Source organism: Saccopteryx leptura, chromosome 6 (assembly GCF_036850995.1).
Source record: "Saccopteryx leptura isolate mSacLep1 chromosome 6, mSacLep1_pri_phased_curated, whole genome shotgun sequence".
NCBI classification, from domain to species: Eukaryota; Metazoa; Chordata; class Mammalia; order Chiroptera; family Emballonuridae; genus Saccopteryx; species Saccopteryx leptura.
Window position 1 is genome coordinate 50833956 of NC_089508.1, and position 18941 is coordinate 50852896.

Below are 18941 nucleotides of genomic sequence, written 5' to 3' on the forward strand. Positions count from 1 at the left end.
ACCAATGCGGAAGGCTAACTATGCTAATAGCTTACTGTTGACTAAAAGCCTAGCTGATAAATATCGATAGTTGTGTTAATATATGTAGTACTATCTTTTTACAATAAAGTAAGCTAGAGAAAAGACAATGTTAAAATAAAAAAAAGAAAATACATTAGCTGTATTTATTGGAAAAGGTCTACATAGAAGTAGATCTTTGCAGTTCAAACCCTTGTTCAAGAGTCAACATATTTAGAATGGAAAAGAAATCACAGCAAATTATTAGAGGCTTAGGAGCTGGTGCCCCTTCTGACAGAGGTCTCTGGGCAGTTCACTGGAAGTGTTTACCTAGAAATACTTCTTAATTGCCACGTGGCTGCACTCCATCTGGAAGACTAGACCAACAGTCCCTCTCAGAGTGTACCCCTGACCGGCCGCGGCAGTGTGAGGATGGCAAAGGAAAATGCAAGTTGTTGCTGCCGTCCACCTGCTGAGTCAGCAGCCTGGTGCTGGGACCCTTCAGGTGAGCAAAATCTCAGCTCCCAAGTGATATGGAGGGGCTTCTATTTCCTCCTGTTGGGTTGAAGTGTAGCATATGCACAACAGGCCAGCATACAGCTTGATGAATTTTTATAGTGACCCTCATGCAGGTTTTTCCATCATATGAGAGACACCCTTTGAAGACACCTGAAAACCTCAGGAAGGACTTGGCAAGGCTGTGTCCATGGGGGTGCCTTTGGGGGCACGCGGCCCCAAACCCCAGCATACACTGACGAAACCCAAGGGAAGGGCTGCCTCTTGAGCCCCTGCCCCAATGCAGGGTGACTCCTAGTGTGTGCTTCGGCCTGGCCCCTCAAGATTTCCCCCCAAGCCTCAGCCCATTCCCCCACCCTTCCAAGGCCTTGTCTGACTTTCCTCCGCCTCTTCTCCCCCACACAGCTGCGAGCAAGAAGGAAGTTCCCCACTCCTGCACCCTGCCAGCTGCTTCTCAGCCCCCCCACTCCTGCACCCTGCCAGCTGCTTCTCAGCCCCCCCCCCCCAGGAAGGAGTCACAATCCTCCCGTCAAACTTGTCTGGGTCTAGAAACAGGTGTGAAGAGGTGCGACTCATCACACGATTTGGGGGGAAAGAGAACCTTCCATGTGGGAGGTGGTCAGGGAAGGAGAAAGGAGAAGGGACCAGAGGCAGGCCCACTTGTCCATGAGCCTCGTACAAATTAGCCAGTAGTTCCTCTTCCTCTGGGCATGCGCAGTGCCTCACTGGGAGCCACTCGTCCTCTGGGCCAGGACCCCTTGTACAGAGCGCAACCTGTGTAACCCTACATCTGGGTCCTGACCAAGTGCATGGAGCCCTGGAGTTGGAGTCCCACAGACAGGGCGGCCGCCAGCCATGGACAAGGAGCTGGAGGGTGAGAACCCAGCTGTACTCAGCTCAGCAGCTCTAGGGAACACCCCACCCTGCCCTCACTTCCTCAGTGTGTGTGTGTGTCTGTGTGTGCACGCGCGCGTGCCTGCACAGTGGGGGTTGGGAGCAGCACAAACCACAGAGGAAATGGGGAGAGTCAGCAGCTTCTGCGGAAGGAGTGAGGCTGCGGAGGGGAGAGAAGGGAAAGGAAGAAAAGGAGGAGCTTCCTGTCTGGGAAGGTCCCCTACGAGGCCTTCCTCTGAGCCCCCATGGGGCCTAGACCCTAGAGCTGGTACCCGTCCCCATCCCCACCCCTGGGGTCCCTAAAAGGAGGGATGAGAACTGACACATTGAGAATTGGCTATGCGCTGGCCATTTGATTCTCTCAACAATCCTGTGATGAGGCCCAGTGAGGAAACTGAGGCACAGAGCAGTGCAATGACATGCCAAGGTCACTAGTAAAGGGGCACGAAGGGAAGAATCTAATCCAACCTGCGAGCACCAAACCTGGGTCCTTCTCCTGCACCCTAAGGCTTGGGTGGCGGCAGAGGCCACCATGGTGGGGTCTCCTCCCTGCCTACAAGTTAGTGTGCGATGACTCTTACATTAGACAGTTTGCTAAGGACCCCACTCAGTCCCAGGAGAGAGAAAGAAAAGACCACCGAGGCAGGCCCAGGACAGCCCCATCCAGGTCCCACATTTTGTGTGTCACTGAACACTTGTCGGTGTCCAGGGAGGGGCCCCAGGAAGGGACATTTGTTTGTCCATTTGCTCCAGAGCATCAGCTTCCTGGAGCAGGCCCGAGGCCCTAGGGAGCCCTTCTGTAGCCCTGTTTTCTCAAAACCCAACCTGCTGCTCTGCCCAGGCCTTGCTGGGCATCAGCTGTGCAGGCCAGCTGGAACCCGACCCCTGGCACCGGGCCTGGTCTCCATGGCAGCTGCGGCTTTATTACAGGGGCCTCCACCCAGCTTGGCGGACTTTCGACTTGAAGCAGGGAGGAAGGAAACCAAGAAGGCAGTCCTGGGAGCAGGGAGCCCAGGGGTGCAGCCAGAGGCCCCGAGATGGTAAGCGAGGGTCTTTGTCACCTGCCGGGCTGGCAGGACTGGAAGGCGGGGCGGCGTGTCCGTGGAGTCCCCCCCTGACTGTGTTCCTCTGTCTGCTGCAGGCCAAGTTTCTTTCCCAGGACCAAATTAACGGTAGGTTGGGTTTGCTCTTCAATTAGCAACTCATAGCATAATATGGGTCTCATTAAGCAATTTGCTCCGCTCAGTTTCTGTTGGTTAGGAAAGGGTGCTGGGTGGGGGGAGGCTTGGTCCCGGGTGGGGGGAGGCTTGGGCCCCCCCCCCGTGGGGTAAGGCTTGCCCCCCCCCCCCCGTGGGGTAAAGGCCACTGCTACAGGCAAGGGGCTGTTCCGGGAAGGTGGGCGGAAGGCTCACGGGTGGAAATGTTGGTGTTACATCTGTCGGTGTGATTACAAGGGGGGTGGGGATAGGAGAGAGCGCTTGCTTGATTTTCCTCCAGAAACTGATAGTTGGATATGGGAGGGTGGGGGAAAGGGGCAGAGAGAGAGACACAGGTAACTGGCTAGGGCGGAGGGCGCAGCAAGAGAAGGGGGCTTTGTACTTGGCTGCGGCGGAGGAAGAACCCAGGTCTGCACTCTCAGGCAGGACGCTTCTACTCTCCGGGCCTCAGTCGCCCCCGCCTGTAAGGTGGGAGGTCTGTGCGGTCCTCTCTACCCTGACGCCAAGCCCAGTTTTGGTATTAGGAGTACTTGTCTCCAAGTCCCCCTGCCTGCTGGGTCCCAAGTCCACTTCAGTTTCGCGCATGCCTAGTTCTGTTTCCACAAGGCCAAGGGGAACTGTGGGGTCACACAGAACTCAGGGGCCCAGACCCGGACTAGGGGAGGCGCAGCATAGCCCAGTAGGGCCCTGCGGGCCCTGGGGGTGGGCTTAGGGTTACCTGGGAAGGAGCTCCAGAATTCTGGCTACCCAGAGCTTGGTCTAGAAGGAACAGTGGGTTGGTGGGTTGCAGGCTCCAGGTGGGCAACTCCCCACAGACCCCTTGATATTCTCAGCCCCAAAGGAGGGCCAGAGCCAGGAGTTTTAAAGCAGAGGCCCAGGGCAGGGGCCTCGCATGCCCAGGTCTCAAAGCAAGACTGTAGAGTCTAGTGGTCAGCCTCCATGTCCCTCCACCCACATCTGATTCTAAGGCTCACTGATGCTCGTTCTGGGGCCTCTGAAGCTCCCAAAAGAAAGAAGGCAAACTTCCCTTTGTATCCCCAGGTCTGACATCAAGAAAATGACCATGAATGTTTAGTGAATGAATGACAGGCTGAACAGGGGTGGCCTGCTGGAATGAGAACAGGAGCTTTGGAGGTTGCAGACCTGGGGTTCTAGTGCCTCGGAGCCTCAGTTTTCTCATCTGTGCAGTGGGAATAATGACACTATCTCCCCAGGCTGCTGTGAGCTAGGGACAGAGAGAATAATGTCAGTCATGCACCTGACGCCGGACCTGGTGCCACCTGGGTGTTAACCAGATGTGTGCTGGGCCAGCTTGCTCTAACTAGCATGAGCTGGCTGGCACCATTTTAGAAATTTTGCAAGCTGATTGTTAAAATTGGCCACTATTAAATAGTGTAAGATCAAACAATGTTCCAACCCCTGCATTTGTACAAAAAAAATTTAAAAGATGGCCCTATTGTAATCTGTAGTGCTAAAAATTTGGAAGAGTTTAATGGATATAATTTGTACAAGGGTAAGAAATAGTAGTTTAATAGTAGATCACTTATCAGATTGAATAATAACACATTATTGAAAAGAAGTTGCATCATTGACATGCAACCTCACCTGTCAAATCAGTCCCCACGCCCACCCTCTAAGCAGAGGCTCTATCTGGGGAGCTTTTGATCAATTCTGATGGTGGTCCCCTCCCAGGTCTTGAATCAGAATCTCTGTGGGAGGGGCCAGGGGTCTTCCCTAGCTGCCAGCTGGTCTCATTGTTTCTCCAGAGCTGGAAGTTGGGCAAAGAGGGGAAGGTGGGTCCCCTGCTCCTCTGCTGTGAGACTGTGACCCTAGAGACCCTTAGTTCCTGTGGCCATTTCATCTCCAACAAGGGAAAAAGGGTTCGAAGAGAGCTTCAAGCCAGATCTAGTCAGAGCCCATGGGAACATCCTGGCAGCATCCCTTGAAGTCTTTAAGAGCAGGACCAGGACCGGTGTCAGAGGGCAGCTTGAGACTTTGGCAGCCTGGAGGCAGGGGTCTGGAGCAGTGGACTCAGAAGTGCCCATAATTGTAATAATAATTGTCACCACATGTGAGAGCCACTGTTTGCCTGGCCTTCCCATGGGAGGTTTCTGGTTCTCTCAGTAACCAGAGGCATTATTATCCCCCGTTATATTACCCCATATAAGTTGTCTTTGAAAAGGTCCCCTGGTGTCGGGATGCCATGCTGTGGGCTCCTGGTCTCCCTGGACTGGCCCTAGAGGGCAGGAGAGCCTCCCTGTGGTCTGAGTCCATTGTAGGAGAGTAGAAAAGGGGGAGCAGAGGAAGGTAAAGGAAGGGAGGAGGAAAGGGGCAGGAGGAAGGCGAGTCAGAAGAGGCAGAGGATAGGGTTGCCAGAAAAAGAACAGAACACTCAGTTTAAAATTTTTTTTTCTTAATTGAGAAGTGGGGAGGTAGAGAGACTCCTGCACGCACCTTGACCAGGATCCACCCGGCAAGCCCTCTATGGGGTGCTGCTCTGCCCATCTGGAGCCATTGCTCTGTTGCTCAGCAGCCAAGCTATTTTAGCACCTGAGGCGAGGCCATGGAGCCATCCTCAGCACCTGGGGCCAACTTGCTCCAACTAAGCCATGGCTGTGGGAGAGGAAGAGAGAGATAGAGAGGAGAGGGGGAGGGGTAGAGAAGCAGACGGTCGCTTCTCCTGTGTGCCCTGACTGGGAATCGAACCTTGGATATCCACACACTAGGCTGCTGCTCTACAACTGAGCTACTGGCCAGGGCCACTCAATTAAACTTGAATGTCAGATAAACAACAAAAACTTTTTAGTATAAGTATATCTCATGCAAACATTTGGGATTTACTTATACTAAAAATATGTTCATTGTTTATTGTAAATTAAAATGGATGTGGGAGTCCTGTATTTTTATTTGTGATGGGAAGGGGGGCAGAGAGAGTGGGCACAAAGAGGGGGAGGGAAGAGAAAGGGGGAGGATGGATATAGAGGGCAAGGGCTAGAGGGTGAAGGATTGCCCCTGATTCTCCCTTCTGGGCTGTGCGCAGAGTACAAGGAATGCTTCTCCCTGTATGACAAGCAGCAGCGAGGGAAGATAAAAGCCACTGACCTCATGGTGGTGATGCGGTGCCTGGGGGCCAGCCCGACCCCTGGGGAGGTGCAGCGGCACCTGCAGACTCATAAGATAGGTGAGTGGGCCGGGCCAGGGCGCTGGGTGGGCCCTGAGCCCTGCAGCTGCAGTCCTCGGGCGGGGCCCAGTAGGTGGGTGCAGATGGTGGAGGTGTGAACAGCAGAGGTCACCCACTGAGAACTGTGGAGACACTGGCCAGGCAGGCTGTGCATCATCACACAGGCTTCCCTGAACCCTCACAGCCTCTGGTGACCCCTTCACCTGACCGAGGACCCTGGGATCTAAGCTGCCCAATAAGGTTGTCACAGCTCTGTAGTCAAGGCAGTGCTAACAGTGATCCAAAATTGCTTTGACAGAACAATTCCCCTTTATTCAGTATTCACCAGGTGCTTAGCTCAAACAATCCTGTGAAAAAGGCACTGGCTTACAGGTAAAGATCAAGGTTCAGAGCCATTGGGTCACTCGTCCAAGTGCTTAAGCCAGTGGTGGAATCAGAGTTGGAATCCAGTTCTTCTGATTTCCAAGACTTACTTTCTAAAAACCATGCAATATGAGGTGAAACAAAAAGGTGGAAGAAAACCCAGCCAAACATCGCATCACCCAGTGGTTCTCCCTGGATTATGAATGATTTTCTTTCCCTTTATTATTATTTCCTGTATTTTTGATAATGGGAGCATATAGGATTTTTATAACCAGAAACAAGTTGGGTGGGGTTTTTTTGTATTTTTCTGAAGTTGGAAATGGGGAGGCAGTCAGACAGACTCCCGCATGCGCCCGACCGGGATCCACCCGGCATGCCCACCAGGGGGCAATGCTCTGCCCATCTGGGGGGTCGCTCTGCCGCAACCAGAGCCATTCTAGCACCTGAGGCAGAGGCCACAGAGCCATCCTCAGCGCCCGGGCCGTCCTTGCTCCAATGGAGCCTCGGCTGCGGGAGGGGAAGAGAGAGACAGAGAGGAAGGAGAGGGGGAGGGGTGGAGAAGCAGATGGGCGCCTCTCCTGTGTGCCCTGGCCGGAAATCGAACCCGGGACTCCTGCACGCCAGGCCGACGCTCTACCACTGAGCCAACCGGCCAGGGCCAAAACAAGTTGGTTTTTAAAAAGAAAACAAGTGGTGTGTCGAAGGCTGGGTGGCGGTTTGCCTTGGTAGCTGGACACTGAGGAAGGCATGACTGGCCCAGAGAAAGGGGGTGGCCTGGAAAGACCACTTGCCCTGGAGCCCGTCTGGACCTCAGGTTCCTCGTCTCTCAGGTGGGTTCCCGCCATCTGCTGGGGTTCCCGGAGACCCCCTCAGAGTGTGACAGCAGCAGCCCCGGGAGCCTGCCCAGGGCCGGCCAGGCTGTGCCCAAGGCCAGCCGCAGAAGGCTGGGAGCCCAGTGATGCAGCACTCGGTGACTGAGACCCCGTTTCCACCTCCAAGGAGTAGTGGTTTCCTTTGGTTTCTGTCTCCTCCAAACAGGAAGCTGTGGTCAGGGAAGCTCCAATTTCCTGCAGATGGAGTCTGGCCAAGGCCCCGAGGCAGGCTCAGAGGATGGCAGTGAGGGGAAAGGCGAGCAGCCAGCCTGGGCGGGACTGGAGCTTGAGGCCCTAGGCAGGGTCACCTGTCCATCTTTGTGCACATGCAGTGGTGGCCACTAACCACGGGGTGGACATGTAGAGAGAAGCAGCTGAGAGAAGCACCCAGAAGGGAGCAGAGGAGGTGGTGCTCCATCCTGATCCTGCCACTGCTCTGTGAGGTGATTACCCATCCAGAGCTTCTGTCTCCTTTAGTGGGCAAAACGGGATGGCAATAACCACAGTCCCTGAGGGATGCTGGGAGGATTAAATGAGGCCTATCTATGGTGGGAACTCAGTAGGAGGGGCTGAATCCTCTTCATCAAGACCACTGCCACCATCACGGTACTTCCTGAATTAGGTGGCCCTTGAGCTGGCCACAAAGGCTCGAGTGGGAGGCGAGCTGGCTTCCCCAGTGCAAGCCTTTCGCTCCCTGCTCACTCTGCTGTGTTTGGGTGTTTCCTAGACAGAAATGGAGAGCTGGATTTCTCCACCTTCCTGACTATTATGCACATGCAAATAAAACAAGAGGACCCAAAGAAAGAGATTCTTTTGGCCATGCTGATGACGGACAAGGAGAAGAAAGGCTACATTATGGCATCCGAGCTGCGGTCAAAACTCACGAAACTGGGGGAGAAGCTCACCCACAAGGAAGGTAATGGCCTGGTTCCCTCTCCCCCAACAGCGGGGGAGGGCTAGGGAGTTGGGGGGAGGACACTGAAGCTCAGTCCATGTCACCGTGGATTGTACAGGCATTGCATTTTATGCATGCCCCAGAAGGCTGCAACTAGATGCCCAGGTAGGTGAGGCTGAGGACTGGAGCCCAGGGGAAGAGCCAGGGGACCGGGGATTACAGGGAGAAGTCCAACCGGGCCAAGGGCCGGCCTGCGGAAAATTAACTAGGATCTACCAGGGCCTTGCCCTGAGCTTAAGCTTTCACTGTGGTCTTTCTTTAGAGTTGTGACAGTCCGAGGAGCACTAGTGCCCTTTATTGAGTGGTTTGCAGCGGCCCAGTGGGGAGTTGCACATAGACCTGTTAGACACTCATTAGTCCCCCACGCCCACCTGTCTGTCTTCTGATGTTGCTGCTGATCCAGATTTGCAAACTGAGATGCAGCTTTACTCCCTCTCCTCATAACCCAGCCAGCTTGACCAGCTCTTCCAGAGGGTGGTCTGTGGTCGCCTTTGCTGGGCTCTAGGAGGCCTTGCCTCATACGTCCAGCAGTCCAGCATGCCTTCCCGCCTCAGAGTGGGACAAGGGGCTGGGTCTTCAGGGAAAGCCCTTCGCATGTGGTCAAGGGTGACCCCAATGCTGAGTCTTGTGCCAACGTTCTTCCGGTCTGCCTGGCCAGCGCCTCAGTCCTGCCGCAGCAGCCATTTTGTTACCACCAGCGTCCACACCCACCAGACCCAGAGGCCCGGATTTCTACTCAGGCTGCGGGGCTTGCTGGTGGTTGTGATGGGAGGGCTCAGCTAGGACACGGTAGAGGAAAAGAGGCTTCAATAACATCAGGCCTATAGCCTTTGGTTAAATCACAACAAACCAATGGAGGTTGTGTTTGGAATTAGATTTGAATCCTGGTTTCTTAATCTCTCTCACCCTTCTCAGTATCCTTGTTGGAAAATGAGGTTACAATAGACAATCCCTCTAGTCCCTCCAAGAGCTAATATTCTATAAGGCAGACTGCTTAGATCTTATCTGCAGTCACAAAGGCGCAGCGCAAAGCATTTAAAAATAGTGCTACAGAAGGCAGATCCAGCCCTCCCCAGCTCCCCCCCCCCCCCCCAGGCTGCCAGCTATCACAATCTCATCTCTTATTGTGGCTGTTTTAATGTGAACAGGGCCAGGCTCTGAAGCTTGGCCAGCTGGGGCCTTAATTCTTCTTCTTTTTTAAAGATTTTATTTATTGATTTTAGAGAAAGGGGAGAGAGAGAAAAGGGGGGAGGAGTGGGAAGCATCAACCTGTAGTAGCTCGCATGTGCCTTGACCAGGCAAGCCTGAAGTTTTGAATCAGCAACTTCAGCATTCCTGGTCAACACTTTATCCTCTGCGCCACCACAGGTCAAGCTGGGGCCTTAGTTCATTTTTTTTTTTTTTTTTTTTTCAGAGGAGGGAAGATAGTGAGACAGACTCTCGCATGTGCCCTGATAGGGATCCACCCGGCAACCCTATTTGGGGCTGATGCTTGAATCAACAGCTATTTTTAGCACCTGAGGCTGACACTTGGACCAACCAAGTTATCCTTATGGTGAGGCCCTAATTTTTATGGTTCATGATCTCTGTCTAAAGTAATCTCACAGGCCCCAAACGCATCCACATTTCTCTTTTGTTTAACCAGTCAAGAACACATTTCAAAGAAAATGTCAGTGTGTTCCCAACAAACTAGGAGACCGATTTCCCTTCCTTTGGCTGGGGAAGGCAGGAAGGATGATCCTTTACTCTGGGTGACTGAAAGAATATCTTCAATTTTATTAAGAAGCATCCTTGGAGCAGCTGGAGAAGGCATTCAGAGAGGGCTCCCTTCTAAGGCCTGGGACAGGCTGACTTCAGCACCCTGGCTGGCTCTTTCTGGATTCAGAGTGAACCAGCACATTACCCAGCAGGCAGACCCTAGCACCTGGCTATCAGGTGGCGCCCCATTTCTGGACAGAAAGAGGCTCAGTGGTTAGTGTGGCACTGGTGTTGGACCTGTCCACTGGGATGGTTTGAACCAAGTGGCTGGTGGGCAGAAGCTTCTCCATGAAGATAACTTAGTCTCCTTCACATTCTAAACATATGCAGTACTTCTATCAGCTCAGGCACAGAGCACAGTAATTATATTTTAGTGGAATATAATTCCTGGTTAAGCAGGGAATCACAGGGTATTTTCCAATTGTTCAGAAATACGTGTTGGGGACATCTAGGGCCCAGGAAGGGGACAAAGGGCAGTGAGATGGTTTTTGCAAGAGGGTCAGGATTTTTCAAAGAGCCAGAGGTAGGTTGGCCCCAAGAGGCTGCTGTGGAGAAATGTAAGCTGAAATGACTCTTCTTGCCAAGATCTGGGACAAGCTAGTATTTTGTGCAAGGAATCCAGAACCAGAAGGAACAAGTAAATGAAGTGATTTCTGGGGGAGTAATGTCATGGAGAACAATGGCAGTTTTGTACCCTTTCAGCTTTAGACACAGTTGAATTTATTATCTCGTCCTGTCCCCAGCCCCCTAAAACACAAACTTTTAAAAAAAGGGGTGATGGTGGCAGACACCACTTGTTACCACGTCCTCTCCTGGGTGGGGCATGCCACTTTGGAAGGGAAGGCAGACCAGGGTCAGGTGGCCCAGGATACAGCTGCTGCCGGGGTGCCTGTTCAGCTGGGACAATGGGACGGGGGGCTGTGGGAGGTAAAACCCAGGCCGAAGGTTTCTGGAAATATAGATGCAGGAAATAAAGGCCATTTTCTTAAAAAGAAAAACACCACAAGGCGGGTTCAGCAACTGAAACCTCACTAACCCCTGCAGAAAACCAGTGAACTCAGAATCGTATCAGTGGTTTCTAAGGGCTATGAGGTGGGTTGTCCTATTCTGTTTGCTGGCTTATTTCCTGATCTATGTGAACAGTGAACTGGACACACAGGGAAGACCTCTGGGGAGCCCCAGTCCCCAGAAACCCAATGTCCTATAACATAACAGTAAAACTGAACTGAAAAATTAATGTGATTTATTGCAGTGGATGAGCTTTTCAGGGAAGCAAATATCGAACCAAATGGCAAAGTAAAGTATGATGAATTTATCCACAAGATCGCCATTCCCGTGCGGGACTACTGACTGAAGAGAAGGCAGCGGAGCCTCCCCGGGCCTGGAAGATCAGATGAATGAATTTTTAAAGTGTTCCTTCCAGTCTAGGGAGACGGCACAGCATCAAGATGACATTACCTGACCATAGCAGAGGATAACTTAGCAATGAAAATAAATGATTTCGACTATGGTATTAGCATGTCTTTAATGAGATTTTAATTTTAAAAACTGCCAGTAGTCCAGCCCTTTGCAGCATGGAAGGGAGCCCACGGTTTGGAGTTGGGCCTGGGTTCCAATCCTGACTCTGCCCTTTCCCAGCCGCCTGACTCTGGGCAAATCATTTCACCCCTCAAAGCCTCAGGATCTTTGTTAAGTTAGATTCCTATTTCTTACCTCATGGAGCCTGTTGAGGATGGTCTGAGTTAATGACTTGAAAATGTCTTTGCCAACTTTCGAGCACTGTGCAACTCTGAGTTACCATGGTAGTGCTGCTCCTAAGGGCAATCAACCAAAAGACTGGATTCTATATTTGGATGCTGGAACCATCCTCCACATTCCCAAGACAAAGCCAGTGCTAGCGGAGGAAGAGCAACAAGCAGAGCTAAAACAAAAACCAGAGCACCACAGGACCACTTACAAATTCTCATCCCCATCTCAACACACAGTGGCACGATTCAGGATATTCATTCCTAGACACAGAGCATAGCGGGAGACATGCACTGCAAAACAAGGCAGGCTCAGCTGCACAGTGGGAAGAGTGATCTACTGCACAGCCCCCACCAAGGAGACCGAAGGAAAGCAGATGTGGCACAGGTCTTGCCGAGCTTGGGAGGCCCTCTCTGATGATCCTGTCAGAATGTCCAGCTCACCCTTGGCTTGTTATCAGAGGTTCATGAGACTAGAATGGGTCTGCTCAAGTAAGTCCAGCTGATCATGGCTTCAAGCCATTTCCCCATGATTCATGGAAAGGAACAAGGGGAGGTAACAGGCTGTGGCCATGATACAGCAAGAGCTCTGGGACACAGCAGTCAGGGTACTGGCCCCATCGGAGCAATTCCAGGCCAAGCAGCTGAGTTATGTAGCCAGGAGGTGCCAGGCTGGTGCTGCCTGTGTGATCATCAAATTTGTGGATCCACTGGTAGTGTCAGAACTGCCCTTAAAAGGGTTGGAGTCACACTGGCATGTTGGAGGCTGGGGGACAGGGCAGAGCTCTAAGTACAGAGATTTTCGTCCTTATATGTATCAAAATTGGGCCCTCTGGGCTGTGGCTTTGTCTAATGGTGCTCAGTGGCTCAAGCAAAAGAAAACCAAACTGAGGGAGGTATGTCTTTTGGGAGGTGGTACTATATACAAATCTAAGAGCCAAGCACCAGGGAAACTGCGGAGACAAAGCAGTCAGTCTCAGTGCGACTATCTCACAACGCTGCGAGGCTGCAGACCAAGCTGAGGTCCCGAGAAAGATCTTTCATTTTCCCAACAATGTAATTGCCAATGGGAGTAGAAATTCCTAGGAGCTGTAGAGAAGGGTTTCGTGGAGGACAGGCAGTAAAGGGCCCAACCAACCACATGAACTTGCGAGCAGAAGCTCACACTGTGGAGGGGCAGAACCTGGCTGAGGGCTCTGATGCTGTATGATTTGGCAGGAGGACCACTCCCACGACCCATGGAGAGGCCAGAGCCAATGAGGGGCCCAGGCACTTAAACTTCATTACTGTCAAGGTCCATTCCCTCAAGGGCTGGTTAGATGTTGGCACCCCATGGAGAAATGCTTTATCTCACTTTCAGGCAAGGTTCAAAGGTCCTAGCCCACCATCTCTTTTGAATTCATCATGGACGTTAGGAAGCAAATCCCGCATAGCTTATGTGTAATAACCAAGAATTAGACAGTATATACCTGAGTAAGGTGGGACATGGCAAAGAAGGCCTGTGCTGTATTAACTGAGGGTACCTTCCCTTAAAGCCTTTATGTCTTTATCACTGAATGGCCCCAGTATGGTTTTCTTAATTTTAGAGAAAGTGACTTTAGAGAGAGAAGAGTGAGAAAGGAACATCAATCTACCCCTCTATGTGCCCTGACTGGGGATTGAACCGGCAACCTGTGCTTCAGAATGATGCTCTAACCAACCAAGCGATCAGGCCAGGACCCTGGTGGGGTTTTATATAAAAAAACTTTTATTAATTTCACTCACCTAACTGGAGTCTAAAGTATAGCTTGCTAAAAACACATTATGTGCCTGGAGTGGTCCTGAGAACGCGGGGCTCCTCTCCACTGACTCAGTGTCCCTAACTAAGGGTGTCCAGTGACTAGAATTCTAAAATCCTGTGAGGTGTCTGATTTAAACCTCTATCCCAGGAAAGGCTTTTCCATCACCCCATGTTCAGGCATTACGCTCATTCCTGAAATTCCAGCTGGTTTACCCAGCACCTAGTATTGTTTACAAAAAAGGCGACTCTGCTCATAGCTCTCAAAAATTGCAGATTATTAAACAGATTTAAAACTAAACAGATGCTGTGGTTCATTACAAATCTAGTCATATTTCAACAAGAAAGGGGAAGGATGGCTGTACATTCATTACTTACCTCAAAGCATGTTGCAAAAGAATTACTTGTCATGCTTTGAAATCTCTGGATGAAAGGTGCTTTGGAAGCACAAAGCGTATCGCTTTTCTCATAGCGACTGTCCCCTTGTATACCCAGCAGTGTAGTTTACAGAAGACAAATTAACTGAAGGCTTTTCTTTTATTACATCTAAAGAGCTCTACATAAACAGGTAACATTCAATAGGTAAACAATTTTTTTCCAATGCATGTAATAAATATCTTCACTTGGTACTTTTATACAAACTGACATTGGTCTACTATACACTTTTAAAAGCCATTTTACTGGTTTGGCATGCGGTATGGAAATTCTAAGAGAGAAAGTCTTAAGGCAATGAATCACAGATTTAAGTTTATGGAATTTATGGTAACTTTTATATCTGTTTATATACATTTTCCCCTTTGTTAATTAAACAATTAACAGCAGCACACTCTGGGACCATCAGCTATTCTCCCTCCCGCTTTCTGAAATCGAAGCTTTGTGGTTTGTTTTTTTAAGTTAAAAACAAAAACAAAAACAGAATTCAACATATATTGATAAAAAAAACTTACTAAAATAATTTCAAATGTGCTCTAAAGTCCTGAAGTGTTTTATAGATTGAAAACTGGAACTGTTTAAAAAGAATGTTCCTTCAACAATTAGAAATTAAAATAGGGATATATTTTCATTCCGTTTCAGACATTTGACTCAAAGAAAAATCTACCAAGATATCACATTCTTCAGAAGCTTAAGTGACTATTTCCTAAGTTGATAATGATACAGAATTGTGATAATGTCTAAATTAATATAGTAGAAAAACTTTAATGTTCAAAATAAATTAGTCAACCAAGTGTGGCATGGTTAAAGTTCAGATTGTTTGAAAAAGATGTGTCCAATAATGCCCACAAAATAACTAAAAGCCACTTCAACCCTGCTAGTCAAATAGCTATTTTAGCAAACCTGTGTGATACACACACAGTACTGTACAGAAACACAGACATACGCACACCAATTATGAGAGGCCAAGGCAAGAGGGATGGTGACAACCTGCCTGAAGAGTCTGAGAATCACTCTGTCCACAAACAGCATGTCACTGTTGTCACGGGGGAGCGGGGGACCTTGGGCTAAGGAATAAAGAGATAAAACGACTATGTGCTTCCAAAAAAACTTAGAAGATAAAGATGCAGTGCACGACTACTAATAATTACTACAGATCATGAAAGTCTAATAATATTGGCCATGAGAACAACAGAGTAATGGCTACTACTAATGCCAACATTCTGAAAAGTCAACAAATAAAGGGAACAAACTCAGAGTAGAATGGACTAAAATAAAGAGACAAATGAACAGTTAGTTTCTCCCGGGGAAATAAGACCAAAGCTACTAGCTAGACATTTGTTTCTCCCTATGACCTATGCTTCCCGTGGGTTGGTAGAATGCAGGACACTGAGGGGAAATTAACCCTCTCTGAAACTGGGCTGAACAAAGTAGAGGGAAGGGTTTCCAACTGGATCATTCAAAGAGTTTGTAATTCAGCATCAACACAAAGTTATTGATCAGAATTCTGAGACCACTAACGACGTCAGGAAAAAAACAAAAACCAGAAATTGAAAAGACTAGTCATTGTTATCTTAGGTAGTTGAATTAATAGAAATGTTTCCTATTGCAATGTGAAATAAGAAGTTACTCCCCATAATTTAAGTAATTTCTGTCCCAAATTTAGACACAAATTATGATACCACTACATATTAGCCTAGGTTAATATGGCAGTGAGAGTTCCTGAAAGTATTTACTCACCATAACACTAGATTCATTAAAAAACTTTCCTGTTTTAACCAATAAGTCTTTTTTTTATTGTGAATTTAGTGACTAACTCAGCCATATGTGTGGAATACACATGCGTCAGGGAAGACTATGGAACTCACTTGTCTCTCTCTCTCTCACACACACACACACACACACACACACACACACACGCACACACCTGTCTATAAATACATATATACACACACACATATACATATCAACACCAACTTGTTTTTCAAAATTCAAGTCAACAATTTAGTGGCAGAGAGATGCTGTAAGAAACATTTTTAGATGCCACATAGCCATGTGAACCATTAATTTTATCATATAACCAAAGATACAGCCATCTTGAAGTCTACCCGGATTACAGTAGGTCATTCTGTTACCACTGTAAGGTTTCAAATGACAATTTTATACACAAAGGTTGTCCTTCATCAACTGAGAACGTTAACAGTTGTAATACAAAAACCCAGTCTTTTGGAAAACTGGTGATCGTTATTGCCCCTTCTTTATCTTTTGTGTTAAAACCTGCTAAACCTCTCAATCAGCTAAAAAGAATTTCCCATACCTTCAGTTATTAACTTGAGAATGCAATCCCTTCTCTGATGAAGATTTTGGAACACAGGAGAGCCACTTTTCCTTCCCTCCAACCCTCATCTCCTGGTAAACAGTTCTCAATATATTTACATGTTCCATTATTAATTAGATCAGACTGATCTATGAATTCTGAAAAAGAAATTGACTTTCCTATGTCATGCTCGTCTTTAAAAGATAAAGAAAAAAAATTAAACAAGATAGCTAAGAAAATAAGTACACTCAGAACCATTTACCAGAGAGTAAAATGAGTAAGAATCAAGCTCATTTGGAATTCCAGCTGTTGATCAGATAGCAGATCTCTACAGACTGACATGTGTGGTACATTGTATTTTCTGAAGAGAATATACTTTTAGGATAATTGACTTTCTTCTTCTTTTATTTTTGAGGTGATGTAACCTTACCTCAGTCAGCTGCACAAGGCACCCAACAGGGCTTCCTAAGCTATTTTTACTTCCTACTTTGGTATGAAGATCTTACATGAAAACTTGTTACCCTGTGGCTAAAAAAGCAGGTGTTCACAGACTTGGTTTAAGTACTTAATACTGGCAATCCAGATTTAGAATAAAGAACTAGACTAAAGTGTATTATTCACAGGTCTGCTAAGCCTACTCCTTACCCAGACAGCTTTACTCCAATCTCTAGAAACATATTCTCAGGGTATCTAGCAAATAAGAGAATCTGTGATGGAATAAGGTAAAACATGCAATTGGGATAGGCAATAAAGATGCTCCTACATGAGTTCAAGACCTTCAAAGCACTTTGAAAAAAGCAGGCAACTGTTATCAACTGAATGCAAACTCGGGAGAAGGAACAGTAACGACGAAAGAATACAGACACACACACCGAACACACACACCCACGAGCTATGTCCTGAAAATACACAGGGAATGCAGTGGGATAGATGAGATTTATAACTTAAGGCTGGATAAAGTATGCACACACACAAACAGAATCCAAGTCTGTCATTTTTAGAAAATGGAAATTAAAACTATCCCCTTAGCCCCTCCCACAACAAAGAAAAGCCCACAATTTAAAACTTCATACATGCAATTCCTTTTCTGTTATTGCAAATAAAATAATGCCATTGAAGTAAAATAAAACCAAAACCATAGGACAAATGGTGAAAAAAATCTTCAGAATCCAGAAAAATTGAACTGAAGGTGGTTTGTGGGTACTTGTTTTTTTGTCTTTTTTTCCTTTTCTTTCCTTTTTTTTTGGTTTATTTTTTTTACAAGTGTTTTATCAGACAGGCAGTCTTAGATTTATATACAAAAGTAAAACTGAAAATATAGTTTTGTTCTCTGTACATTTCTTTTAATTTTTTTTCCCTAAAAAAAGGAAAAAAAACACACGCTTGTGTACTTTTCTAAACAGAATAAGGTAAAACATAGCACAAAGTTCTCTTCTTTCTGCCAAGTCCATTTAATCTGGGGTGTGGATGAGAGCAGCAGAGCCCAGGAAATCAGTCCAATGAAATAATGTCTGGTATGATGCCAAAAATGGACGCTGTGTCCGTGCTGCTCCTGTTTGCGACGGCGTGGCTATGGCTCTCCCTTAGGCTGTTGGAGGACACGAGGCTGCTGTTACTGCCACTACTGCTTCCATTGGTGGTTGGCAGAGAAGTACTGCCTCCTGCACTTAACTGATCGAGAAACATCTGTGAGGAGGTATACGGAAAAAACCGAGACGAGTGTAAGAGGTCTTGATCATCTGAAACTGCTGCGGCTGCAGCGGCCAGGAGGGAGGTGCTGTAATGCTAGGCAGGGAAAGACACGAAGGTCAGTTATACTTTACACCATAAGCTCTCTTCTCAGCAGAACAGTCCTAGCTTTAACATATTCTGAGGATCAGGTGTTTCTGAAATATTTAATGAAACATTTTGCAAAATCAAATGGCCTTATGAGATAACATTATTGATCCTAAGAGACATTTTTGAACCTGAAACATAAAAATGTTATTTTTTGTTTTAATTTGTATTGCAACCATTTTTCAAAATTCTATTTCTAAATTGGCATCCGCTTGGAAGTAGCCGAAGAGGACAGTCTACCCTCTTTCTCTTATGGAGACATCTGGCCAAGAATTTCTCAGTCAACATGATTCACTGCCCCGTTTCTTTCTATAACAGAACTGGAAACCACCAAATAGATACTATTATTGCTATAAACTCAGGCACAGACCTCACAAAGGGATTTTCATCTAAATTCTCAAAACCCTAACAATACAGGAGTGGGTATGACAGCTCTGAACTTTCTAAGGAAATTTCTTTCACTTGACTACATGTTATACTTTTAAACATTTTAATATAAAACAATAGCAGTATTTGTTTTTCATACAACATACCTGATTGTCTCCTGATAAGAAAGGAAAGAAATCTAATCCTGTGGGAGAAAAAAATTATTTCAATTTTAAAAAACAAAACCAAAAAACTCTTCTAATTCCCCAATACTTCAAAAACAAATATAAATCTTAATTGCTAATTCTAATTTACTTAGAATCTTATTTAAACATGAAGAGTTGGGCTGAATGTTTTACATCCCTCCCATCTCGAGACTCTAAGCCTGAAGTCCAAGCTTTAGCCATGACTTATCCTCGCTGTGCTTTATTCTGTGGGACCTGGGCCACTGCTGCTGTTATCTAGCAGTGACCCCTTAAACTGACCATCACTTTTATCTAAAAGATAATACAACATAGTTACCCATAATGCCTCTTGCATCATTCCCTGGACTCAAGGATCAAAAAATAATTTAATAAATATCAAAATTCTAGTCAGCATATAAGAAGTCATCCAAAAACAACTTGTAGACTACTTTGAAGTTACCAAACCTAACGATCACTGCATCGGCTTCACCACTGTGCCACAACACTGGCTGCTGATGAGAGCACCAACA

General features: G+C 47.5%; 2 protein-coding genes across 2 annotated transcripts in view; one reads left to right on the forward strand and one right to left on the reverse strand.

The window, feature by feature from the left end:
* Positions 1-2298: 2298 nt before the first annotated feature.
* On the forward strand, positions 2299-11269 carry CALML4 (calmodulin like 4). The gene is given in 6 exon segments (XM_066342835.1): positions 2299-2377; positions 2380-2447; positions 2549-2579; positions 5665-5805; positions 7768-7956; positions 11006-11269. Coding segments are annotated over 6 exon segments (591 nt in total). The 5' UTR covers positions 2299-2313; the 3' UTR covers positions 11104-11269.
* A 2524-nt stretch (positions 11270-13793) lies between these two features.
* Positions 13794-18941, reverse strand: part of PIAS1 (protein inhibitor of activated STAT 1) — a 142142-nt gene continuing 136994 nt past the window's right edge. The window contains exons 13-14 of the mRNA XM_066342833.1: positions 18394-18431; positions 13794-17809 (exon numbers count right to left, since the gene is read on the reverse strand). Coding sequence (XP_066198930.1) covers positions 17516-17809; positions 18394-18431 — 332 coding nt within the window. The 3' untranslated portion in view covers positions 13794-17515. The remainder of the gene's footprint in view (positions 17810-18393; positions 18432-18941) is intronic.